General features: G+C 48.9%; 1 protein-coding gene and 1 long non-coding RNA gene across 2 annotated transcripts in view; both read right to left on the bottom strand.

Annotated features, from left to right (window-relative positions):
* Positions 1-16,583, bottom strand: part of LOC144603170 (zinc-binding protein A33-like) — a 42,861-nt gene extending 26,278 nt beyond the window's left edge. Inside the window, exons 1-4 of the mRNA XM_078416337.1 lie at positions 16,173-16,583; positions 15,950-16,045; positions 12,000-12,233; positions 9,256-9,278 (exon numbers count right to left, since the gene is read on the bottom strand). Of these exons, the coding sequence (XP_078272463.1) occupies positions 9,256-9,278; positions 12,000-12,233; positions 15,950-16,045; positions 16,173-16,583 (764 nt within the window). The remainder of the gene's footprint in view (positions 1-9,255; positions 9,279-11,999; positions 12,234-15,949; positions 16,046-16,172) is intronic.
* Positions 16,584-25,120: 8,537 nt separating this feature from the next.
* On the bottom strand, positions 25,121-27,053 carry LOC144602718 (uncharacterized). Its single transcript, XR_013548486.1, has 3 exons — positions 26,935-27,053; positions 26,049-26,151; positions 25,121-25,492 (listed from the first exon to the last, which is right to left on the bottom strand). It is a non-coding gene; the product is annotated as an uncharacterized LOC144602718 (long non-coding RNA).
* Between the last annotated feature and the right edge of the window lie 265 nt (positions 27,054-27,318).

The raw sequence follows: 27,318 nt of genomic DNA, 5'->3' as shown, positions 1-27,318 counted from the left end.
AGATTCTCAGCCAGTTTCCATCCCGAGGCCAGAAGAAAGGATAAAGTTTCTCCGTGAATTTATTCCCAGTGAAGGTGTGGAGATGGGACTTGGTGTCCGCGTCGTAAAATGAAACTGTCCCGGACTCGTAACTAAGATAAACTCCCACCCTCCCGGGGATGGGACGGGCGGGGAGACGGGATGGAGGGGAGGTGAGTGCATCAAACTCGTCACCCCCCCCGCCTGATGCTCCAGACTCCAGTCTCCGGGGTCAGTGTGACCGGTCTCTTCCTCTCCACAGACTTTGCGGCGACTCCCAGACTCCAGCCCCGACTCACCGCCACCTCCACCTCCCAGTAATGTCTCCCCGATGTGAATCCCTCCGATCCCAGCACACACGCACTGCCTGTAAACCTCTTCCCGGTGTCAGGGAGACTCCTCCGTGTCCGGGTCCCTCTCACCCTCTTCCGATCCTCAGACACCTCGAGCCCCGGACCCGCTGTTTCCACATCAAGGGTGACGGAGACTGGGGGGAGAAGCAGAGAATCAGAGTGTCCCCGGGGGTCGGGGGGAGACTCTGGCAGCGCGGCCCCGGGACAACAACGTGGAGTGGAATTGAAGCCCCGTTTCCTGAAGAAAGAGGATTCCTCCTCCTCATCCCTCCTCCTCTTGCTCCTCCTCCCCCTTACCCCGCCTCTTCCTCTCCTTCACTGCTCCTCCTCTCCCTCCTCTTCCTACTCGCCCTCTCCCTCTCTCCCTTTCACCCTCCTCTCCCTCTCCTCCACTCCCTCTCATTCTCTCCCTCTCCCTGCACCTCCTCCTCTCCTTCACCTCTCCTCCTCCTCCCCCTCTTCTTCTCCACCTCTCCCTCATCCCCCTCCTTCCCCTCACCCCTCCTCTCCCTCGCCTCCTCCTCTCCCTCACCCCTCCATTTCTCTCTCCTCCTCTCCCTCACCCCTCCATTTCTCGCTCCTCCTCCACTCCGGGCCTCCATGGCCGCCTCTCTCCGCAGCCGCCGCCGCTCCTTGTGGAGCCGCTGCCGGGCGGGGTCGGGGCCGGGGTCGGGGCCGCCGCTGCAGGCCCAGCGGAGAGGGATGAGGGGGTGAGTGTTGTACTTCATGGTCCGGTATCTGTTATACCTTTGGTAAGACTCTGGACGGACCACGAGTACACATGTTTAAAAAGTTATCATGGTGGAGCTTAACTCCAGGCTGTTTATTCCAAGGCCGCCTGGAAACAGAGTGGCCACCTAATCACATCATTACCTTATATACACATTACTACACAGGCAAACAAAGTAGTCCTTGTGATACAATAAAGTAGTCCCTACAATATCACAACATCCCCCTTGTCTTATATAAAATCTTTGTATTGTCTACTTTTGTCTACTTTTGTTTGCTTGGTTTTTCCTTTATCTTTCTAGTGCTAAAATATATTTATTAAAAACAACTAAAATACAATTGCTTTTTTCACCTTCATGGTGGTCACCCCTCAGCGAGAGTTCACTCATCTCCGTGTGGTCACTCATCTCCGTGTGGTCACTCATCTCCGTGTGGTCACTCCACAGATATATACATATTATATATATATACCAGAGCATCAAATGCAATACATTAAGCTTTCAGTACACACAGATCATTACACAGATAATTAACACAAATTATTCATCTTTTAGTCCTTATCTTCCCCTCAAGAAGACTTGCTGTGGAGATCAAACGTAGTGTAGGCTCTAGATGCTCCACCACCATGATTTGGCTGGCACTGCTGGGCTCCCACTGCTGGGCTGGCGCCACTGGGCTCGCACTGTGCAGCTCCCAGCTGCTGTAACCGCGGTGCGATCAGGCCTCGGCTGCGGTGCGCGCCGACCCCGCCCACAGGTGCTCCCGGCCGCTGCCGCTCACAGTCGACACGCGCTGCCGCTGCCTCGGGCCCAGGGCCGTCCCGACTCTCCAGTCGCCGCGCCTGGGTGAGTAGGCAGTCCCTCGGCCTTATCGGTCGTCGCCGACCCCCTCCAGTCGCCGCACACCTCCATGGGTGTCGGTCTCCCCCAGTCTCTCCGCCGAGAAGCAGTCGCAGGCTTCCAATCTCGGGCCGGCACAGGTGCTGCGGCGCGACGTGGGCCTTCACACACCTCCCCCCCCCCCCCAGCAGCTTGCAGCATCATGTCGGACACTCGACGCTGACTACTGAGCAGGCAATTATACCTACATATACTGGCCCTGTCGGGTTGCACTCCTAGCGTCCCGTACCGAGCTGTAAACTTTTTTTTGTTTCTCTTTAGGGCTCTTTTAAAAAAAAATTTAAGCCTTTTCTGCTTGGGCATGTTTCATTACCTTTTTAGGCGAAGCACCAATCCGCTGCCACCATGTTGTACTTCGTGGTCCGGTATCTGTTGTACCTTTGGTGTGACTCTGGACGGACCACGAGTACACGTGTTTAAAACGTTATCAGGGTGGAGCTTAACTCCAGGCTGTTTATTCCAAGGCCGCCTGGAACCAGAGTGGCCACCTAATCACATCATTACCTTATATACACATTACTACACAGGCAAACAAAGTAGTCCTTGTGATACAATAAAGTAGTCCCTACAATATCACAACAGTAAGGAGCCGCGGCAACAGCGGGTCTCGGGTTGCCGCCGCCATCAGCGCCATGGGGTCTTGCTTCCATAATACCGGTTGCCATCAAAGCTGAAGTGAACAGTAATCAGTCGGTATGTGTAGGAAGGAACTGCAGATGCTGGTTTATACCGAAGACAGACACAAAGTGCTGGAGTAACTCAGCGGGACAACAGCATCTCTGGAGAGAAGGAATGGGTGACGTTTCGTGTCAAGGCCCATCTTCAAACGGTCAGAATCGACCCGTGCGTTGGAAGGGACTGCAGATGCTGGTTTAAACCGAAGATTGAGTCTGAAGGAGGGTCTCGACCCGAAACGTCACCCATTCCTTCTCTCCCGAAATGCTGCCGGTCCCGCTGAGTTACTCCAGCCTTTTGTGTCTATCTTCAGCAAGCAGTCGGTGACAAGCTTTGAGTTTAAAGTCTGAAGATGTTAGAGGGGATGATTGGGGTTTCAGTGAGGAGAGAATCAGGCTGGCAGAAGGCATCCTGATTTAGCAGTAAATAACTCACTTAGACCAGAGATTTCAGGAGTAAATGTTCAGTGTACCAAAGTACAACTAGTAAATGATTGTCAGTTTGTGCTAGAATTCTGTCCATCCAGCAGTTCAGGAACCGTGGATCCGGCCACTCTGGCCACTCTACGGAACCTGGGACTACTACGTCGGCTGGTACCGGCGGCCGACAAAGCTGCCGAGTCTCCTCCCAGCCCCAGCCGCTGTCGGAGGAGACGGAGGCGGTGCGACAGGAGGCAGAAGTGCGGCACTCGGGGAGGGCTAACAGCGAAGCTAAAGGCGAACCCCTGCAGAACGCCGCTTCCATCTATTCTGCTCGCTCACGTCCGCCCCTTGGAGAATAAACTGGACTATCTGAAGCTGGGTTTAATAACCAAACGGGAGATGAGAGACTGCTGCGCCCTGATCTTGACAGAGACGTGGTTAAACTCCTCCGTTCCCAACGTCGCTATCAACATGGAGGGCGAACAACATTCCGGTCGGACAGGAGCTGCGCTCTCAGTGGTAAATCCCGGGGCGGTGTTGTGTGCATTTACACTAATAACAGCTGGTGTAATAATGCCACAGTGGTCTCAAGTCAATGCTCTCCAGACATTGAGTTTTTGACAATAAAATGTCGACCCTTCCATCTGCCCAGGGAATTTACTATCATAACCATCACAGCCGTGTACATCCCCCCAGTGCAAACACTAAGGAGGCCCTGAATGTCCTTTATCGCTCCATCAGTGACCTGCAAACTACACATCCCGACGGTGTTTTCATTGTTGCTGGGGACTTTAACCAGGCCAACATGAAGACAGTTCTCCCACATTACTACCAGCATGTGGACTTTGCAACCAGGGGAGTGAACACACTGGGCCTAGCCTATACAAACATCAAGAAGGCATTTAACGCAGTCCCCTGCCCCCACCGTGGCTCCTCAGACCATCTCTCAGTGATGCTAATTCCTGCATTCAGGCCCCTGCCCACCAGAGAAAACCCCACTGTGAAGCAGGTTAGGGTCTGGCCAGAGGGAGCTATGTCAGCATTACAGGACTGCTTTGAGTGCACTGACTGGGACATGTTCAAGAAGGCTGCGACTGACAATCAACACACCAGCCTGGAGGAGTACGCTGCGTGTGTGTCTGCGTACATGGACAAGTGCATAGAGGATGTCTGTGTCACCGAGATCATCACTATACGGGCCAACCAGAAGCCCTAGATGACCACCGAGGCACGTGCAATGCTGAGAGCACAAAATGCGGCATTTAAATCCGGTGACATGGTGGCACTCAGATCAGCAAGAGCCAGCCTGAACCGAGTCATCAGGCGAGCAAAGCGTGCCCATGGTCAGGAAATCCGAAGTCTCTTTCATGACCCCAAGAACACCAGGCCCATGTGGCAGGGAATCCAAACCATCACAGGTTATAAGACTGCTCCACCGCCCTGTGAAGACAGCACAAACTTTCACAATTAACTCAATAAATATTTTGGACGGTTCGAGGCGCTCAACAACACACCTGCGAGGAAAGCTATTCCTCACCATGATGACAAGGCACTCAGTCTCGACACAGCAGATGTCCGGAGGACCCTAAGAAGAGTCAGCGCACGGAAGGCGGCAGGCCCTGATAACATACCAGGCCGGGTGCTCAGGGAATGTGCTGATCAGCTGGCACATGTCCTCACTCACATCTTCAACACCTCGCTGAACTACGCAATTGTCCCATCGTGCTTCAAGACTGCTATCATCATACCAGTGCCAAACAAAACCCACAATCACTTGTCTCAACGATTACCGCCCTGTAGCACTCACTCCCATAATGATGAAGTGCTTCGAGAGGCTGGTCAAGGACCATATCATCTCCAGACACCCCCCCCCCCCCCACACCTGACCCGTTCCAGTTTGTTTACCGGCCAAACCGCTCCACAGAGGACTCCATATCCTCTGCACTCCACCTGAGCCTGGCACATCTGGAGGACAAGAACACATATGTGCGAATGCTGTTCCTGGACTTCAGTTCAGCATTCAACACGATCATCCCTCAGCACTTGGTAAGCAAATTGGGTCCACTGGGCCTTAGCACCCCCTTGTGTAACTGGCTACTGGACTTCCTCACTAACAGACCCCAGTCTGTGCGGGTTGGAAACAACATCTCCAACATCATCTCTCTGAGCACCGGGTCCCCTCAGGGCTGTGTCCTGAGTCCACTGCTGTTTACCCCGATGACCCACGACGGTTGTGTCAGGTTCAGTACAAACCACATCATGAGGTTCGCGGATGACACGACAGTGCTGGGCCTTATCCGGGACGACAGTGAACTGGCTTACAGGGAGGAGGTGAAACAACGGGTGGACTGGTGCAACATGAGTAATCTGGTCCTGAATGTCGCAAAAACAAAGGAGATCATCGTTGACTTCAGGAGAAAACAGCGCAGGCACACACCACTCCACATCAGTGACACCGCGGTGGTGGTAGTCAGTAGCACTAAGTTCCTGGGGGTGCAGCTCACAGACAGCCTGACCTGGGCCCTAAACACTGCAGCCTGACCTGGTCCCTAAACACGTCAAGAGAGCCCAGCAGCGTTTGCACTTTCTGCGCCGGATGAGAAGAGCACACCTCCCCCATCCCATCCTCACCACTTTCTACAGAGGCACCATAGAGAGCATACTGACCAACTGCATCTCTGTCTGGTCTGGGGACTGCAAAGCCTCAGACTGGAAGTCCGTGCAGAGAGTGGTGAGGACGGCTGAGAAAATCATCGGGACTTGACTTCCTTCCATCCAGGACATTGCACACAAACGCTGCTTGTCCAAGGCCAACAACATTATTAAAGACCCCACCCATCTCCATCACGGACTGTTCACCCTGCTGCCCTCTGCTCAAAGGTACTGCAGCATACGGAGCAGAACAGCCAGGTTCTGCAATAGCTTCTTCCCCCGAGCCATCAGACTCTTGAATTCACAATGATCCACCACCATTAATTTATATGCGAGTCACTTATTTATTTATTTTTCTTTAATCAATTTTTATTACTTGGTGTTACATTGAAGCCATTTGCAATGGAATTTCGTTCAAATATGCACTCGTCTGTATAGTTTTGAATGAAAATACAGTTTTATTTATTCATTCATTCATCACAGATCCTCATTGCATGATAATCAGAAAAATAGACAAGGTGTGAACAAGAGCTAGTTTAAAAGCATTAAATTCTCCAAGTAAGCTTTAATAAGTTTTAGAGATATAGGTTTCAAAGGTATTTTTTTGTCACGTGTACCAATTAAGGTACAGTGATATGCGAATTACCATAAAGCCATACGAAAATAAAAGCAACAAGACACAGAATTACAAAAAATTGTTTCTGTTCCGTTGACGGACGCAGTTAACACGTTGAAATGAACGGATCGACAGCTCTGATTCCACTTGCTGTTTATTTCTCTCTTGCCACATTTACATTCGCCCTGGTTTTATTTCCGCGCTCACTGGGGGTTTTACGACGCGGAATTTGGGGATTAAACGGGAGCCGTTCAGCGCCGACCTGTTGTCCACCGGGTTTCTGCCCCACAGCCCCTGAGCCCCGCTCCTGACGCCGGTCCCGGGACCCGACCCTTTTACACACCCGGAGCGGAACTGGAGCAGATCCTCAGCCAGTGGTTTCCACCCCAGATTCCAAGCCAATAAAGCCCGAAGAAAGGATAAAGTTTCTCCGTGAATTTATTCCCAGTGAAGGTGTGGAGATGGGACTTGGTGTCCACGTCGTAAAATGAAACTGTCCCGGACTCGTAACTGAGATAAACTCCCACCCTCCCGGGGATGGGACGGGCGGGGAGACTGGATGGAGGGGAGGTGAGTGCATCAAACCCGTCACCCCACTGCTCGATGCTCCAGACTCCAGTCTCCGGGGTCAGTGTGACGGGTCCCTTCCTCTCCACAGACTCTGCGGCGACTCCCAGACACCAGTCCTCACTCCCCGCCACCTCCACCTCCCAGTAATGTCTCCCCGATGTGAATCCCTCCGATCCCAGCACACACGCACTGCCTGTAAACCTCTTCCCGGTGTCAGGGAGACTCCTCCAGGTCCAGGTCCATCTCACCCTCTTCCGATCCTCAGACACCTCGAGCCCCGGACCCGCTGTTTCCACATCCAGGGTGACGGAGACTGGGGGGAGAAGCAGAGACTCAGAGAGTCCCCGGGGGTCGGGGGGAGACTCGGGCAGCGCGGCACCGGGACCGGGGGAGAGGCCGCTCGGCCTCAGGCACAGGCGGGCGGACAACTGAAACCTTGCCCGGGGTTTCACCCCGACCACAGCGGGTGGACAACAGACATCTCCCCCGGATGTTTTATCCAGGGATGGAGAGGGGAATTTCGTGAGGTGGGGGAGGGTGGACGGGGAGGACGAGTGCGGAGAGTGAGGAGGATTGCAAGATTGTGGTGGGGATGGGGGAGTGAAGTGGGTTATTCAGATATGGAGGCAGAGGATATTGAGGTGAGCGGTAATTTGAGGTTGTTAAAGAGGAGGTAGGTGTGTGGTGGAGTCATCGTGATCATAGTGAAACGGGGCAGACACGAGGGGCCAGATGACCTGCTCCCGTGTTTTATTAAGTGGAGGATGAGACAAAGGGAAGGGTGGGTTTGTCAGTCAATTGGAGTGGGTGCAAAAGGATTTACAACAACTTCATCAGGTCTGAAGGGCTGGGTGATCAGGTGAAGTTGGACAGTCAGAAGGTCATAATGTCATAAGTGAAAGTATTAGAATTAGGCCATTCGACCCATCAAGTCTACTCCGCCATTCAATCATGGCTGATCTATCTCTCCCTCCTAACCCCATTCTTCTCCCCATAACCTGACACCTGTACTAATCAAGAATCCAGCTATATCTGCCTTAAAAATATTCACTGACTTGGCCTCCACAGCCTTCTGTGGCAATGAATTCCACAAATTCACCACCCTCTGATTAAAAACTTTTCCCCTTATCTCCTCCCTAAAAGTACATCCTTTAATTCTGAGGCTATGACCTTTAGTCCTAGACTCTGTCACTAATGGAAACATCCTCTCCACATGCATTCTGTCCAAGCCTTTCACTATTCTGTACTTTTCAATGAGGTCCCCCCTCATTCTTCTAAACTCCGGTGAATACAGGCCCAATGCCGACAAACGCTCATCATAGGTTAATCTACTCATTCCTGGAACAGACTATTCAGACTGGGACATTTTTTCTTGGGAGCCTGTCAGAGAGACATTATCGATGTGTATAAGATGCACAGACAAGGTGATTAGCCACAATACTTTACCCAAGGTCGGAGAGTCTAAACCTCGAGCGCATCAGTTTAAGGTGAGAGTGGAAACAATAAAAAGGACCTGAGGAGCAGGTGTTTCAGTCAGTGGGTAGTGTAGATGTGGAACGATCTGACAGAGGAAGTGGTCGAGGCAGGTTCAATTACAACAGTTCACAGAGAATTGGGTAGATACGTGGATAAGAAAGACTTGGAAGGATATGAGCCAGACTCAGGCAAGTGGGGCTAGCTTGGTTGGGCAACTTGGTTGGCATGGTCGCGTCCAGTCAAAGGGCCTGTTGCTGTGTTCCAAACTCTCTGACTCTGTGATGCTTCCCAGCAGATGAGCTTGGTGGGAGATCAAATCTTCAATTTCCCTAAAATACCTTTAATCATTGCATCTAAGTATTACTTAAAGATAGACACAATCGAAGTTAGACCCAAAATGCTGGAGTAACTCAGCGGGACAGGCAGCATCTCTGGAGAAAAGGAATGGGCGACGTTTCGGGTTGAGACCCTTCTTCAGATTGAAGAAGGGTCTCGACCTGAAACATCGCCCATTCCTTTTCTCCAGAGATGCTGCCTGCCGCTGATTATGTCTACCCTCGATTTAAATCCGCATCTGCATTACTTATAGATGTCAGGAACAAGAACAATGGAAAAGGTATAAGCTTTACCATGCTTGAAGTCATCAGATGTTTCTTTAAATGCCGTGTTGAATGAAACAGGGCAATGAAACTTTTCAATCGGCAAGGCATCCTCTACCACCGACAGTGGTTTGGCTTCATCACGAACCCTGCGAATATTTAACAGCCGGTTATCAACTGAGCATTAGAAATGTTTTGAACTGTTCCACAAAAACTTACAATGTTTCCGTCAAGAGCATGTCCTACCTTCGCTTGTGACCAGCTTCCTCCTGAAAGAAATAAAACACAAATCTCAATTGACTGAGATGTTACGTCCTCATCCAGACAGTGGGAATTTCTCCACATTTCTACAACCCTCTGATAATTCCCATTTCCCAACTCTTATCGCCACTGCCATGCAAATAGAAAGCTGATGTTGCCGTAGAGATGTAGAACGATGGGGAAAAGCACAAGGAGAGTTCATGAGAATGATGCCATAACTGAGAGGGTGGAGCTCAATGCAAAGACTGGGCAGGTCGACGGATTTTATCTGGAGAAGATGTCAGGAATGATAAGATAGAATTTAAGTTTAGCGGTGGATTTAAATGGGGGGGGGGATGAAATATCTCTAATCGATGGGAGAGCAAAAATTAATGCTGAAATATAACGTGGTCTTCAATAAATACTGAAAGGAATGCAGTCATGAGAATATGGACCTGACTTGCATTGGAGGGACTGAAGCAACAGCAGAGATAATTTAAGGGCAAGCGGGATAAACAAGTGAGCGCTCCTGGAATTCAAGGTATTGTTACTGGATGTGGTGAGTAGATGGGAGGGACGTTGACTTGAGCAGAAATCTTGACTGGAGGATGGGCCGAATGGCCTGTCTATGATGTAGAATGGGATGTCATTCTATGGTGAACAAAGGTGGGTAAAACAAACAGAGCAAATTCCCCCAAGGTGACCGCCCACTGCTGATGGTGTCAAGTTAGAAACAGGGGACGTACAACGAGATCTGAGTGTCCTAGTGCATCAGTCACGGAAGCACGCAGGTACAGCAGGTAGTGAAGAAAGCCAATGGAATGTTGGCCTTCATAACAAGAGGAGTTGAGTATAGGAGCAAACAGGTCCTTCTGCAGTTGTACAGGGCCCTAGTGAGACCGCACCTGGAGTACTGTGTGCAGTTTTGTTCTCCAAACTTAAGGAAGGATATTCTTACTATTGAGGGCATGCAGCGTAGGTTTACTAGGTTAATTCCCGGAATTGCGGGACTATCATATGTTGAAAGACTGGAGCGACTAGGCTTGTATACACTGGAATTTAGAAGGATGAGAGGAGATCTTATCGAAATGTATAAGATTATTAAGGAGTTGGACACGTTAGAGGCAGGAAACATGTTCCCAATGTTGGGGGAGTCCAGAACAAGGGGCCACAGTTTAAGAATAAGGGGTAGGCCATTTAGAACTGAGATCAGGAAAAACCTTTTCAGTCAGAGAATTGTGAATCTGTGGAATTCTCTGCCTCGGAAGGCAGTGTCAAGTCAAGTCAAATTTATTTGTCACATACACATACACGATGTGCAGTGAAATGAAAGTGGCGGTGCCTGCGGATTGTGCACAAAAAAGAATTACAGTTACAGCATATAAATAAAGTTAATAAGTTACTATAGTGTAGACAAAAATGTAGTCTCTGGGGTTATAAAAGTTGACAGTCCTGATGGCCTGTGGGAAGAAACTCTGTCTCATCCTCTCCGTTTTCACAGCGTGACAGCGGAGGCGTTTGCCTGATCGTAGCATATGGAACAGTCCGTTACTGGGGTGGCAGGGGTCCCTCATGATCTTGCTTGCTCTGGATCTGTACCTCCTGATGTATAGGTCCTGCAGGGGGACGAGTGTAGTTCCCATGGTGCGTTCTGCCGCACGCACTACTCTCTGCAGGGCCATCCTGTCCTGGGCAGAGCTGTTCCCAAACCAGACTGTAATGTTGCCGGACAGGATGCTCTCTACAGCCCCAGAGTAGAAGCAATGAAGGATCCTCAGAGACACTCTGAATTTCCTCAGTTGTCTAAGGTGGTAAAGGCGCTGCTTTGCCTTACCCACCAGTGCGGCAATGTGCGTTGCCCACGTCAGATCCTCTGTGATGCAGACTCCCAAGTATTTAAAACTGCTCACCCTATCCACAGTAGACCCATTTATCTCCAGTGGCTTGTACGTCCTTGGATGTTTAGCCCTTCTGAAGTCCACAATCAGCTCCTTTGTTTTAGTGACATTCAAGAGGAGGCTATTGTCCTGACACCAGAGTGCCAGATCAGCCACCTCCTCCCGGTAGGCCTTCTTATCGTTGATGGAGATCCGGCCCACCACCAGTGTCATCAGCAAACTTGATGATGGAGTTTGAGCTGAACCTGCCCCACAGTCATGTGTGTACAGGGAGTACAGTAGGGGGCTAAGGACGTAGCCCTGGGGGGATCCTATGTTTAGGGTGAGGGAGCTAGATGTGTGTTCCCCCATCCTGACCACTTGGGGCCTGGCGGTGAGAAGTCCAGGACCCAGGCACACAGAGGGGTGCTAAGCCCCAGTTCCAGCAGCTTCTGAACCAGTCTGCTGGGGACTATTGTGTTGAATGCTGAACTAAAGTCAATGAACAGCATCCTCACATAGCCCCCCTGGTTGTCCAGATGAGAGAGAGCGGTGTGTAGAACCTGGGAGACCGGAGGCCAATTCTCTGAATGCATTCAAGAGAGAGCTAGATAGAGCTCTTCAGGATAGCGGAGACAGGGGGTATGGGGAGAAGGCAGGAACGGGGTACTGATTGAGAATGATCAGCCATGATCACATTGAATGGCGGTGCTGGCTCGAAGGGCCAATTAGTTTGGGAACAACAACAACTGGAACAGATGAAACATTTACCCAGTTCTCAATTACTGGTAAATGCAGCATTTATTTCAGAAATGTCACCCACCATTTTGTGACTGCACTTTCACTTCACCAGACTGTAGTGTAACCCCTCACCTTCAGAAACACCACACTGTCCTTTTGATCCATCTGCTGCTGCAACTTGCAGAGTTCCTCCTGAATGGAATTTAAATTCTCTTCAATTTCTCGAAGATTTTTCTCCATTACATTTAGAATCTTCTTCTCTTCCTCCCGGATATCTGCCAGTACACGCTGCTCTTTCTCAGTGAGAATCTGGTGCTGTTCAGCAAACTGGGATGTGATCTTGGACTGAAGGTTGTGTGACTGTTCCTGTAAAATGAAAGGTGAAGCTCAATATTTCATCAATATCTCAAAGTGTGGAGTCATGCATTTTTAGAGTAGGAATAAAGCATAGGTAAGTTTCCAGATGGGGTGAGAATCCAGAGAACGGAGGTGCAAATGGACTTGGGAGTGCTGGTGTTGGATTCCCAAAAGGTTAATCTGCAAGTCGAATCGATAGTAAGGAAAGCAAACTCTGTGCCAGCATTTATTTCAAGAGGGCTTGTATACAAAACCAGGGATGTAATGTTGAGGCTCCTTAAGGCGCTGGTAAGGCCACATTTGTAATATTGTGAGCAATTTTGGGCACCATATCTGAGGAAAGATGTGCTGGCTCTAGAGAGAGTCCAGAGGAGGTTTACAAGAATTATCCCAGGAATGAGTACGTAACCGTTTGTCAGCACTGGGCCTGCACCCGCTGAAGTTTCGGAGAATGAGGGGGACCTAATTGAAACATACAGAATAGTGAAAGATTTGGATAGAATGGATGTGGAGAGGATATTTCCACTAATGGGAGAATCCAGGACTCAAAGTCAAAGTCTCGGAATTAAAGGACATTCTTTTTGGAAGATAGAAATTTCTTTAGTCAGAGGGTGGTGAATCTGTGGAATTGTTTGCCACAGAAGGCTATGGATATTTTTAAGGCAAAGATAGATAGATTCTTGATTAGTACAGGTTTCAGAGATTATGGTGAGAAGGCAGGTGAATGGGGTAAGGAGGGAGAGATAGGTCAGCCATGATTGAATGGCGGCGTAGACGTGATGGGCAAAATGGCCTCATTCTACTGCTATTCCTTATGACTTTAATACCCTGCTGCCTACTCCTTTTCACGTACCCATTAATTCTCATTCATCCGCCCACCACCCACCTCCGCAGGGATAATTTACAGTCACCGATTGACCTTTGAATCAGCATGTATTTCGCACCAACGATACTAGAGGAGCCAGATAGACCACCCGGCTCTTAAAACCGTAGTTGGTCATGGGTAAATTTCAGCGCCATTTTAGTAAGCAGATTCTGTGTGCCAGACTGGGCTGTGTTCACAACTCTCTGCGATTTGTTCGTATATAAAATGTTTTTGGTCAACTTCTTTGATAAGTTGATGGTTGACACCTATGATTATTTCTTGAAGAGTTGCTGCTTCGTGATCTTTAAAATTTGGATGTTACTGATAGAATATTTGCACTGGAGATCCACTCTATCCGTATCAGGCCAATTGGTCATATTTAATGAACGGTTCTTCTTTGCTTTCTCTGTTAATTTTATTTTCACCTCCTCGAGCTGTATCTCTTTTTGTTTTATTTTAAAAAGTCATGGAAGCAGAGATTAGGCATTTCCAAACAATAGAACTCTACTGTATCCACAATATAATTGAAAAGACATTTAACTTTATATTTAGAGCCATGAAAATTTGAATTGGTGAATTGATTAGTTAAAAATCCTTGACAGCCATTAAAATGACCAATGCTGCCTGATGTGGTAGAGAAGCATGAATCCAATTCAAATAGACACAGTGGTGGAGTAAGTCACTGGGTCAGGCAGCATTTCTGGAGAAAAAGGATGGGCGATGTTTCATGTTGGGACCCTTCCCCAGACAAGGGGGGGGGAAGGTGAAGAGCTGGTATAAATCTGGGCCTGATCATTTCATTGGTTAGCTGACATGCGAAACAGTACAACCCTGTATATCTTGCACATAAAATGATGTAAATTTTACCATGAATGACAGAAATAAAAAGTGTTTTTTCTACAGTTGGTCCTTCTACAGTTGTACCGGGCCCTGGTGAGACCGCACCTGGAGTATTGTGTGCAGTTTTGGTCTCCAAATTTGAGGAAGGATATTCTTGTTATTGAGGGCGTGCAGCGTAGGTTCACTAGGTTGATTCCCGGAATGGCGGGACTGTCGTATGTTGAAAGGCTGGTGCAATTAGGCTTGTATACACTGGAATTTAGAAGGATGAGGGGGGATCTTATTGAAACATATAAGATAATTAGGGATTGGACACATTAGAGGCAGGAAACATGTTCCCAATGTTGGGGGAGTCCAGAACAAGGGGCCACAGTTTAAGAATAAGGGGTAGGCCATTTAGAACGGAGATGAGGAAGAACTTTTTCAGTCAGAGAGTGGTGAAGGTGTGGAATTCTCTGCCTCAGAAGGCAGTGGAGGCCAGTTCGTTGGATGCTTTCAAGAGAGAGCTGGATAGAGCTCTTAAGGATAGCGGAGTGAGGGGGTATGGGGAGAAGGCAGGAACGGGGTACTGATTGAGAGTGATCAGCCATGATCGCATTGAATGGCGGTGCTGGCTTGAAGGGCTGAATGGCCTACTCCTGCACCTATTGTCTATTGTCTATTGTGTTATCCTTGTTTATGAAGTTCATTTAAGAATGATGTAAAATTGAAGGGGATTGGTGCAATATACTGCTAACCCTCAAATGGGTCGTTATGAGATATTCACATTTGAAAAGTCCACAAATCACAAAAAAAACAAGGTGATGCCTGTTATTTGACCAACTTATCGGTTGAATTTAAATATGATTTTTTTACAGGTTGTAGGGTAGAGGGTAAGTATTGTGTCAATACATGTAACTCATTTTTCACAAAAGTGAGGGTCAGCACTATATTGCACCAGCCCCCTCAATTATATGTTAAATTCACAACTAAACTATGGTAGCAATGTACATTACTCATGTTTAAAGCTAGCACTTCTGTATGTGTAGGTATGTAAGCATTACATTTTATTATACTAATGTAGAATGAAAATAATGAACAAATATATTGACATGTGTTCATAGTTATTTTATTCACAATATTAGGATTTCTGGATATAAGGTTGATGTCACTGATTGCGAATGTGTATGGGTAGGCCCCAATGAAATGTATGAGAGAGAACAGTGATAATGATAGGGAGAACCATGTGCTGAGAAGTGTATGAATGACTGATTTTATATTTGTTTGTATATATATATATATACACACAGAGAAAAAGAGAGAGAGAGATTGAAAGTAAAAAGGTTGCTAAACAAATAATTAGAGGAAATCACTAGAAAGAAACTAGACATATATCTATGTGTGTATATATATATATATATATATATATATATATATATATATATATATCTATATCTATATATATATGTATAGATATGAATGTGTGCTTATATATATAAGTTAAATTTGTGCTGAGTGTGTGTTTGAGCAATACAAGGGAAACTGCACAAAAGAGGGGACTGGGGAGAAAGGATGGGAGGGGCATGGGCAGAAACAGTAAGAAAATAAAACCAGAGAAATTTAGCAGGGGGAAAACATTTAAAAAAAAAAATAACAATAAAATGTGAGTTGATAGATGAGATATTTTCTGCACTTTGATGGGATCATCGCACATACTGTTCCCCCACAACACTGATTACACAGCGAGAGGCCGGTTTTGCTTACTAAAATGACGTTACGTACTACACTTCAGTAGACGAGATTTCGAAGGAGCGGTTCATTTTGCTCTTCTAGTATCTTTGTTGGGGACGTGGAAGGAATCCGCCGCGATCACAGGGACAAGGCGTGAACCACACGGGCAGCGCCCGAGGTCAGGATCGAACCCGCTCACCAGAACTAGGAGACAGCAGCACTACTTGTGTCACTGCGCTGCCCTATTATTACACGCATCACAGGGATCAAACCTGCACAAGATCAGGAAATCGAAACTTAAAAGCCTCACCAGAACTCCAGAAATCTTCTCTTTCTGTTGCTGCTCCATTTGCTGGATCCCTGATTTATATTTTGTGAGAGACTGGATGGAAGATTTCACCTGACCCTGGAATTGTGTTTGAAAATCAGAGAATAAAAGTGTTAGACAATAAAGAAGGAATTAAACAGTAACAGACACAAAATGCTGGCATAACTCATTGGGACAGGCAGCATCAAAATCGGTTTGCTTTTACCTTGTAGATTTCAACAGCTTCATCTACCAGCATGAAGCGGTGATCTCTGTGTTTCCGCCCACCTGCACAAATCACACAGATCAGCTTTTTGTCAGTTTCACAAAACAGCTTCAGTTCTTCCCGATGTTCCTCGCAGTGAAGTTTACTTTCCTTCTCTTTGAGATTCAGGCTCAGTGTTCGAGCTTTCTCAGCCAGTCTCGCCAAGGCCCGATTCACCCTGAGGGTGCGGTCTGTAAACACCTCTCTACATTCCGGGCAGGAGTTTCTCCCCTCCATGTCCCAACTCTGTGTGATACAGGAGCGGCAGAAGTTGTGCCCACAGTCCAGTATAACCGGATCGGTGAAGAAATCCAGGCAGATGGGACAAACTACCTCCTCGGACCAACTCTCGACCTGGTCTTTCGAAGCCATTTTCTCCGCCACTTCCTGGTTCAAAACGCGTTCCCTTTCGCGCAGCTGCGGAATCCTTGCAGTATCGGGGCACGGCTGAGGGGAGGCGGAGCTCAGCCCCGTCAATCACAGCCCTGACCAGCAAGTGGATGTTATATGCAGTAAGCTGCGGGTAAATTTCATTCCCTTAAACTAAATACATCAGTGTTTCCCATCGTGAATTGTTTATTGTTTTAGGCTGCACAATGATATTATTTCTACATCAAACACTGTTATTTCATTTTACAGTCTCATTTGCAAACTTGAATTCAACTCAATGAGCCAATTATACTCGATTGTCACATGAACCATTGGACAGTGAAATGCTTTGCTTTTGCATGCAATCAGGTAAAATACAGACCTCCCCCAGGCAGTACAGAGAGAGTCGCCACGTTTCTGGGGCCGACAAAGTTGCGAGATGTTTATGGAACTGTCTATATTTCCCCGCAGCGGCGAACCAGGTCCCGCCGCACGAGGCAGCAGGCGACCCCGCGCCGCCCCCCTTCCTTCTCGGTTCCAACGAGACGACATAGATTTTAGCACAGTGGGGGCAAATTTCAAGGGTCATGTTTTATCACACAGGGTGGTGGTTTCCTGGAACGTGCTGCTGGAGTGGTGGCATTGCATAGTCTGATATGGGCTGAAGGGACTGATCTAGTTCTTTGTGGCCATCAACTAAACCGACAGGTTCATTATAGCTCCCATTCCCAGCTCCTCCCCCACAACCATTAGGTTCTTGGACCGACCTGCAGTGCCCGCGTTTGGCCCATATCCCTCTAAACCTGCCCTATCCTTGTATCTGTCCAACTACTTCGTAAACGTTGGGATAGTCTCTGCCCAACTACCTCCTCCAGTAGCTCGTTCCATATACCCACCACCTGTATTGTGTTACCCCTCAGGTTCCTATTAAATCTTTCCACCCTCACCTTAAACTTATATCCTCTGGTTCTCGATTCCTCTACTCTTGGCAAGAGACTGTACACCTGCCCGATCTGTTCCTCTCGTGGTTTTTTAGTCCTCTCTAAGGTCATCCCTCATCCCCCTGCGCACCAAGGTAGAGAGTTCCAGCCTGCTCAACCTCTCCTGATAGCTCGGGCCCTCGAGACCTGGCAACATCCTCGTAAAACCTCTTTCCCTCTGATCATGCGCACTCATTATTGCAATAACAGGACGTTGCATTGTCGATAAACCGCCGTTCGTCACAGATGGGGATGTTTAGAATTGCACAACGCTCAGACTTGTTGACTTCCCATCAGCGTCTGAAGCAGTTGAAGCCTGATTGGGGCAGGCACTCCACCAGCACGCGCAGTGGAGGACAAGCCCATGTCAGCATCAAACACGCTGAAGTGGAAATGGTGAAGGGCATCAGGCTCCTTGGCGTAAATATCATCAACGATCTATGGTGAACCAACCACACTGCAGACACAGCCAAGACGCCGCACCAACACCTGTACTTCATCAGTGGACTGAGGCAATTCGGCATGTCGCCAAACATGTGGCCAGGACAAGACAGTGTGAGCTATAGGCAGAGATTGAGTAGGTTGCGACTCTATTCCTTGGAGCGCAGGAGGATGAAGGGTAATCTTATAGAGCTGTATAAGGTCATGAGAGGAATAGATTGGGTGGACAGAGTCTCTTGCCCAGAGTAGGTGATTCGAGGACCAGACGACTTAGGTTTAAGGCGAAGGGGAAAAGATTTAATAAGAACCTCAAGGGTAACTTTTTGGCACAATGGGTGGTGGATTTGTGGAACAAACTGCCAGAGGATGTGGTTGAGGCAGGGACTATCCCATCATTTAAGGAGCAGTTAGACAGGTACATGGATGGGCCAGGTTTGGAGTGATATGGACCAAAAGCTGGGACTAGTGTAGCTGGAACATGTTGGCTGCTGTCTCACTCTATTATTCTATTACTCTGGCAAACCTCCATGATTCACCATGTACTAGTGAATGCGCACTGTCGGTTTGCGTCACAGCCTGGTTTGGGAAAAGAAATTTCACAGAATTGTGGATGAGGCCCAGACCAGACACCATCTGCACTTATTTCTGTCTCGGAGAAGCAGACAACATAATCAAATACGTCCCACCCCGGCCATTCCCTTTTCTCCCTGCTCTTGTTGGGCAGAAGGTGCAGAACCTTGGAAGGGCGCACTGCCAGTCTCAGGAGCAGCCTCCTCCCCTCTGTTATCAGGCTTCTGAACGGTCTTTCCATCAGCTGGTCATTAGGGGTTGAAGGGTCTGTTCTTGTGCTGCACTGATCTCTGCCTTGTTTTCTCTGTTGCGTGGTAGTTGAAGGTTATTTTTCTGACGAGAGAGAAGTTTACAGTGGACCTTACTTTACTTTAGACATACAGCATGGAAACAGGCCCATCGATCACCAATTCACTCCTTTTCTATTGAGATGCTGTCAGACCCGTTGAATTCCTGCAGCTTTTTGTGTCTGTCATCAATTCACACTTATTCTCTGTTGTCCCATTTTCCCATCTACTCCCCACACACTTGGGGCTTTTACAGAAGGCCAATAAACATACAAACCGGGATGTCCTTTGATTGTGGGTGGAAACCAGAACACCCGGAGGAAATCCACGAGGCCACAAGGAGAACGTGCAAACTTAGAACAGTCAGCAGCTGAGGTCAGGATCGAACCCGGGTCCCTGGCCTTGAGGCAGCGGCACTTCCCGCTGCTCCACAGTACCTCAGAAATATTAAGCCTTCTCTTTCCACATACCCCATAATGCCGCCAATGTTTTCTGTTTTTTGTTGGCAGTTTATGGGCAGACTCACATTCCAATCGCCCATTGAACTGGAAAAAATAAAATAAAAACCCAGATGCTGAAAATCCAAAATGAAGACAGACAGTAAGATGCAAGAAATACTCAGTAGGTTGGTTAGCGTTTGTAGAGAAAGAAACGGAGTTAATGACTCGGGTTGAACACCATCATCAAGTTCGCGGATGACACGACTGTGGTTGGACTTATCTCAGAAGGAGATGAGACAGCCTATAGGGATGAAATCCAAAGGCTGGCAGCATGGTGTTCAGTGAACAATCTGGTCCTGAACTCCTCCAAAACAAAGGAACTTATAATTGACTTTAGGAAAACCAGTGGAGATTACGACCCACTCTACATCAATGGGGTCTGTGTGGAAAGGGTACCAGCTTTCAGGTTCCTGGGTACGCACATCGCAGAGGATCTCACCTGGTCTACCAACACCATCACCACAGTAAAGAAGGCACAGCAGAGACTCCACTTCCTGAGGATCCTCAGGAAAACCAACCTGCAGGAGAAGCTCATGTTGTCCTTCTATCGCTGCTCCATCGAGAGTGTGCTGGCATACTGCATAACCACATGGTATGCCAGCTGCTCAGAAAAGGACAGGAAGGCCCTTCAGAGGGTCATCACGACGGCCCAGAAGATCATCGGCTGCTCACTGCCCTCCCTGGAGCACCTGTTCAGCCTACGCTGCCTCAGTAGAGCAGGCAAAATAATAAAAGACCCATCCCACCCCGGCCACCGTCTGTTTGTTCATCTGCCCTCTGGTCGACGTTTCAGGTCGATCAAATCCCGAACAAACAGACTTAAGAACAGTTTTTACCCCAGGGCCATACGAGAACTGAACACTACCTTTGCACTAGGCAACACCGTTAAAAAATCTTGTACTTAATGTAATTGTATTTAATTGTATTTATGTATTTATTTGTTTTTGCATTTATTGCATATATGTTTGTACGCACCGTCAGGATTGGCTATTTTTTTAATTTCGTTGTACTCGTTGCAATGACAATAAATGAATATTATTATTATTATTATTATTATTATTATTATTATCAGTATTAGAACTGAAATGTAAGGTCTGTTTCACCTTGCTGTTGCTGCCTGACCTGCTGAGTATTTGGGGCTATTTTTGCTTCTATTCCACATTTTAAAGCCTCAACGTTTTAAGCCATGCATTTGGTTTGGGCCGCAGGTGTGGTAACAGGTCACAAAAGTCACTTATTAAATCAGATTCCCGCTGTTTCTGCAATTGTCAAAGTTAATTCTCAAAGTTACAGCTGGTCTGTGGTCGCACCGCGTGGCGTTGCTGCCATCTGGTGGCAGAACCAAGATGTGCAAACAGTCCTGTTACCGATTAACAGAACACGGTTTGGTGCAGAGATACAGCACGGAAACAGGCCTTTCGGCCCCTCGAATATAGACACAAAAAGCTGGAGTAACTCAGCGGGTCAGGCAGCATCTCTGGAGAAAAGGAATGGGAGACGTTTCGGGTCGAGACCCTTCTTCAGATTTAGAGTCATGGGAAAGAGAAATGAGAGATATCGACGGTGATACAAAGATTTTGAACAAATGAAAGAAAGACGCGAAAACAAATAACGATGATAAAGGAAACAGGCCATTGTTGGCTGTGAGCTCGGTGAAAACGAGTTACAGGACATGAAATTCACCAGAACGACAGCGAAACTAGTACAACGACCAGTTGGTGGGGGGACTGAATCCACGCCGACCATCGATCACCCGTTCACACCAGTTCTATGTTATCCCACTTTCTCATCCACACTCTAAACAGCAGGCGCTACTTCACAGGGGCCAACTAACCTACAAACCCGCACGTCTTTGGGATGTGGGAGAAAACCGGAGCAACTAGAGGAAACAGAGATTAGCTTGGCATTGTACTGTTCCGCGTTTTATGTGGGCCGAAGAGCCTGTTCTAGTTCTACATGGCCACCAACAACACCGAGAGACCCATTGTATCTCCCACTCCCAACATTCAGCTTTATTCTTCTCCCTTCAAGTAATTTCCGATTTTATTCCTCCCTCCTATTTACACCTCCCGAGTCAGTCCTTCCGAGCGACATAAATAACAATTCATTCACTCTGATATAACAGACATGTAGCTCTTGGAAATCCTTCCTCATACCAAACAAGGGTCCCGACCCTGTAACGGAGGAAGGGGGCAGGACAAAACCTGGCTGGTAATAGGTTGACACAGTTGACGGGGAGGAGAGTTGATGGGCAGACTGTTGCACAAAGGCCAGAGATGAAAAGACAGAAGGTGTGTGACAAAATTATTTGGGGACTTCCGAATTGTGTCTTGATCTTCAAACACTCTTCTCCTCAGAAGGCCAAAGGTTGTGCAGGTGCACTGAAGGCGCTGGTGAGATTCACCATCAATGTCTGCCTTCCCCGGAGAAGAGGAGCGCCGGCCAGAGCACCCGAGGGTCACCATCGTTACGACCATTTCAAAGGAAGGAGACAAATCCACCCGTGGAAACTATGGAGGGTTCCCCCGCTCTCTCCCACAGGGAGGGGTCAGTTACACATTAAACTGTCCTGAATATAGACGAAAGCGGAGAGTAGCGCTTGGGGTTCGTGCAAGGCACGATTAAAAGTTGGAAAAAAACTGCAGAGTGGATTCACGAAGATGGTGCCAGGATTTGAGGGTCAGAGCGAAAGGGAGAGGTTGGGCAGGGACGGATTTATTAATTGGAGCGCAGGAGGCTGAAGTGCATAAGAGCAAGAGATGAATAGACAGGGTTAATGCACAGTCTGTTACCCGGAGAAGTGGAATCGAGAACTAGAGGACACAGGTTTGTGGTGAGAGGTGCAAGATTTAATCGGGAACCTGAGGAACAACATTTTGACACAGAAGGTCGTGGGTGCCTGGAACAAGCTAACAGAGGGGGTAGGTGAGGCTGGACTATAATTTGGCGGGGGCTTTAGGACCCTGGGGAGCCGGAGCTGTGGAGCCGCCGCGGCGGCTGCTGCAGAACCCGCGGTAAATGAAAGGGGCGGGGCAGGGCTGAGGCGGAGCTCAGCCCCGTCAATCACAGCCCTGACCACAAAGTGGATGTCATTTGCAATCAGCTGCAGGTGAATTTCATTCCCTTAAACTAAATACATCAGTGTTTCCCATCGTGAATTGTTCATTACATTAGGCTGCACAATAACATTACTTCTACAGCAAACACTGTTATTTTATTTAACAGTCTCATGTGCAAACTTGAATTCAGCGCAGTGATTCAATTATACGCTATTGTCACATGTACCTCGGGACGGTGAAATGCTTTGATTTTGCAGTCAAACCGGTAAAATACAGACCTCACCTGGGCGGTACAGAGAGAGTCGCCACGTTTCTGGCGCCGACAAAGTTGCAAGTTCAGTGAATTCAGCGTTATTTTTCTCTTGTATTATTTTTTCCTGGAAAAATCTGGTCATCAGGTGTGAGGTGCTCTCGGGGCTCCTCTACTTGGCGCAAGTGTGGCCTGTCCGTCCCCCCCCCCCCCCCCCCCCACTTCTACGCCACAGGGTCTTCCGCTTCATCTGGGGGTCGAGGATGGACCGGGTGCGACGGGCCACAATGTACAAGTCGACAGACAATGGGGGTAAAAGCGTGCCCAACGTCGCATTCACCCTGATGGACGCCTTTGTGTGTGGCTGCGTCAGGCGGAGCGTAGAGCCAAGGCACGTGGGCGGCAAGTGCCACTACCTGCTGAGGTTCTACCTGTTCCTGGTGTTGCGAAGGATGGGCCTGGCGCAGATGCCACGCAATGTGCCAGTCAGCTGGACATTGCCGCACCATCTGTCGTTTGTGGAAAGGTTCTTCCGGACCAACACCTTTGACCACAAGTCCATCGGGCAGTGGTCAACACGGAACGTCCTGCAGGCACTGCAGGGGAATGACTCCATGGATCCTGTGGCATGGTTCCCAGAGCAGACTGCCCAGCTTGTCTGGCAAAATGCCTCATCGCCAGAACTAACCAACAAGCACCAAGACCTGGCTTGGCTGGCGGTGAGGGGAGCCCTCCCAGTCAGATCCTTCCTGCACCGCCGGAACCTCACTACCAGCGCACGCTGCCTCCGGGACGGCTGCTACGGAGAGGAGACGGTGGCCCACCTCTTCACAGAGTGTGGATTTGCCAAGAGAGTCTGGAGAGGTCTGCAGGGGTCCCTGTCACGATTCATTCCGAGCAGCTCCGTCACAGAGGACTCTGTGATCTACGGACTGTTCCCAGGGACGCATTCCAAGACTGACATCGAGTGCTGCTGGAAGGTCATCAACTCGGTGAAAGACGCTCTTTGGTCTGCCCGAGCTTTGTTGGCCTCCCAGCGGAGCGAGATGTCAGTCAAGGAATGTTGCCGACTGGCCCGCTGCAGACTGCAGGAGTACGTGCTGAGGGACGCACTGAAGCTTGGTGCAGCCAACGCTAAGGCCCTGTGAGGGAGGAACACAGTCTAGAGTCCTTCCGCTGCTGGACATGGGGGCAGGGTGTGGGGGAGAGAGACGCCCCTCCAAATATAGGGATACTGGGTAAATGTCTGTAAATGTAAGTAAATGTCTAAGTGAATGCCTGTATCGAATGTAACCTCCGGAAATGTCGGATGGGCTTGTTAAAAAATATGTTTTGTAAATGATATTTATTACTTGAATAAAGTATTTTTTGATATAAAAAAAAAAGAAAGAAAAAAAAAAGTCTCCTGACCCTGCATCGATCTAGCTGTAAGTACCCCAGACGACCTGGTGAAGTTCCCGAAATAGGATAGAGGTTGTGAGAAGAAGGAGAGGGGGGTGGGGTGTATTTGTAATTAAATTGTGTAAAGTAAGTTTTTACGACATGCCCGATAATGTTCTTTCCATAGTCTTAGTTTAAAGCATAAGTTTAGTCACGTGTTATGTAGTATTGGTGAGATTTGATTTTCCATTTGTTTAATAAAGCCTGTAAATTTTAGACTCGCTTTGAGTCCGTCTGGGTCTCTGTTTTCTCTCATCAGAACGCTCTGGTCAAGTCAACCTTTTATCATATCCCACCATAATTCCGAGGTCTAGAACCCAGGGGAATCCGGGCGCCTCGAAACGCCCACTCTCCCTTTTGTATAAGAAAATAACTGCAGATGCTGGTACAAATCGATTTATTCACAAAATGCTGCAGTAACTCCCTTTTGTATTGTCTCTTGGGAACCGCTCGAGTGGAGTGGTGGCCGGGGTGGCTGTTTGACCCACCGTCGAGGGAGAGAATCACTCGGGCAGTTGGGCCCAAAGTGGAGCAAAGGGAACGAAACCCCTACAAAGGCACTTATTTCACAAAATGCTGTAGTAACTCAGCGGGTCAGGCAGCATCTCAGGAGGGAAGGAATGGGTGACGTTTCGGGTCGAGACCCTTCTTCAGACTGATGCAAAGTCTGAAGAAGGGTCTCGACCCGAAACGTCACCCATTCCTTCTCTCCTGAGATGCTGCCTGACCCGCTGAGTTACTCCAGCATTTTGTGAAATACATTCCTTCATCAAATGTCAGTCCTGCCTGTTGAACTTAACTGGATAACACAGAGACAGGAGCCTGTCACTGTATGTCTGTCCACATACAACGATGAACTACCAATGGCCTTGATTACATCAGGCCCAGGCTTACATGACAGGCAGCAGGTGTTAAATAAATCTGTTTTATTATGTACAAAGTGCATTTTACAAAATCATCACAAGCTGCACAAAAACGTGCAGAACAAACATCCACTGGATCAGTGACCAGACTTTGTATAAATTACAGGTTTCCAAAGAGCAACAACAGACAATAGGTGCAGGAGTAGGCCATTCGGCCCTTCGAGCCAGCACCGCCATTCGCCGTGATCATGGCTGATCATCCACAGTCGGTACCCCGTTCCTGCCTTCTCCCCAGACCCCGACAGCACGGACAAAGTGGGAACTGTTCCATGTTCCACAAGGGTCTTGTCGTAAACTTTGGGATCTGGGACCACGGACACATCTGGTCACATCTGGCACAGAGACGGGACAGCAGCAAACCCGTTCCCCGTCACTCAGAGATGGGGTGCTCTGTTACCCCCCCGCGTACAGCGGTCCCCACTCTGCAACTCTCCCGGTCCCATTCAACCCCGCTCATCATCCCTGCGGGAGAGAGAGAGGGAGGGGGGGAGAGAGAGGGGGAGAGAGGGGGAGGAAGGGGGGAGGGGGTGGGAGAGAGGAGGGGGGGAGAGAGAGAGAGTCCTGTGTTAGTGACTGGGCTCGCGGCCCATCCATCCCGTTCACTGCCGGGGCAGCGTGACCCCACAATGTTAACCGGGAGAGGGGGAAGGGACGGGGGGAGGGGCAGTGAGACGGGGGGTTAGAGGGAAAAGAGGTGGCGACCGAGAGAGGGGGGGGGAGGAGACGGAGAGAGGGGGGAAGGAAAGGAAGGGGGACGGAGAGGGGGGGGGGACGGGACGGGGATGAAGAGAGGGGATGGGACGGAGATGGTGGGAGGGGCGGTTTTTGTTTTTTTTTATATCAAAAAATACTTTATTCAAGTAATAAATATCATTTACAAAACATCTTTTTTAAACAAACCCATCCGACATTTCCGGAGGTTACACATTCAATACAGGTGGGAGGGGCGGTGAGGGGGGGGAGGGACAAGGGGAGAGGGGGAGGGGCGGTGAGGGGGGAGGGACAAGGGGATACTCACGGCACGGTGTGGGGGTTGCTGCAGAGATACGATGCCCAGACTCCCAGTACGGCTAGGACGAGAAGGATCACGGCGGGAATGATCGCCCAACGACACCTGGACCCTGGAGGAGACAGACCCACACAGCCGTGAAAATGGAGCTTCGTTTAGACACAGCGCGGAAACAGGCCCTTCGGCTAGGCTTGTACACACTGGAATTTAGAAGGATGAGAGGGGATCTTATCGAAACGTATAAGATTATTAAAGGGTTGGACACGTAAGAGGCAGGAAACATGTTCCCAATGTTGGGGGAAGTCGAGAACCAGGGGCCACACAGTTTAAGAATAAGGGGTGGGCCATTTAGAACGGAGACGGGGAAAAACTTTTTCAGTCAGAGAGTTGTGAATCTGTGGAATTCTCTGCCTCAGAAGGCAGTGGAAGCCAATTCTCTGAATGCATTCAAGAGAGAGCTAGATAGAGCTCTTATTGTAGCGGAGTCATGGGGTATGGGGAGAAGGCAGGAACGGGGTACTGATTGAGAATGATCAGTCATGATCACATTGAATGGCGGTGCGTACAGGCTCGAAGGGCCGAATGGCCTGCTCCTGCGTCTATTGAGTGGGTGAAGAGCCGACCTTGTTATTTATGCTTTGTAATTAACGCGTTTTTCTATAATTCACACACACCCCACACACACACCACACACACAAACACCACACACACACACACCCCACACACACACACCCCACACACACACACCACACACACACACACCCCACACAAACACCACCCACACAAACACCACCCACACAAACACCACCCACACAAACACCACACACACCCCGAGTGAGTGAGGGGCCGACGTTGTTATTTATACTTTGCAATTAAACTGTTTTTCTATAATTACCTTGTTGGATTAAAGCGTGCTGTTCTTGCTGCTGCTTTATCTGCACGTTCTGCTTCACCGGGAGACAGACACATATACATCGTGCAGATAGGGGCGGGGAGTTGTGTTGTGTTGTGTTGGGATCGGTTGAGGCTGCTGCTTGCTTCTCAACCGATCCCACACCCACGCACATCCCGCAGGTGGGGGCTGCGGTGCTGCTGTAGCGCTGCTACTATTGGTGCTGGTGCTGCTTTACTTCCTCCTCCTTCCCCCCCCCCCCCCCCCCCCCTCGTCCTTATCCTCCCCGGCGCGGGAACGCGCATCCCGAAGGTGGGGGCTGCTGCCCAGAGGCGCGGGCACGCGCATCCCGCATGACGCGGTGGGAAATGCCCAGCCGACTCTTCC

Source organism: Rhinoraja longicauda, chromosome 19 (assembly GCF_053455715.1).
Source record: "Rhinoraja longicauda isolate Sanriku21f chromosome 19, sRhiLon1.1, whole genome shotgun sequence".
NCBI classification, from domain to species: domain Eukaryota; kingdom Metazoa; phylum Chordata; class Chondrichthyes; order Rajiformes; family Arhynchobatidae; genus Rhinoraja; species Rhinoraja longicauda.
Note: the sequence above shows the minus strand (reverse complement) of the source record. Positions and strands in the feature narration are given on the sequence as shown.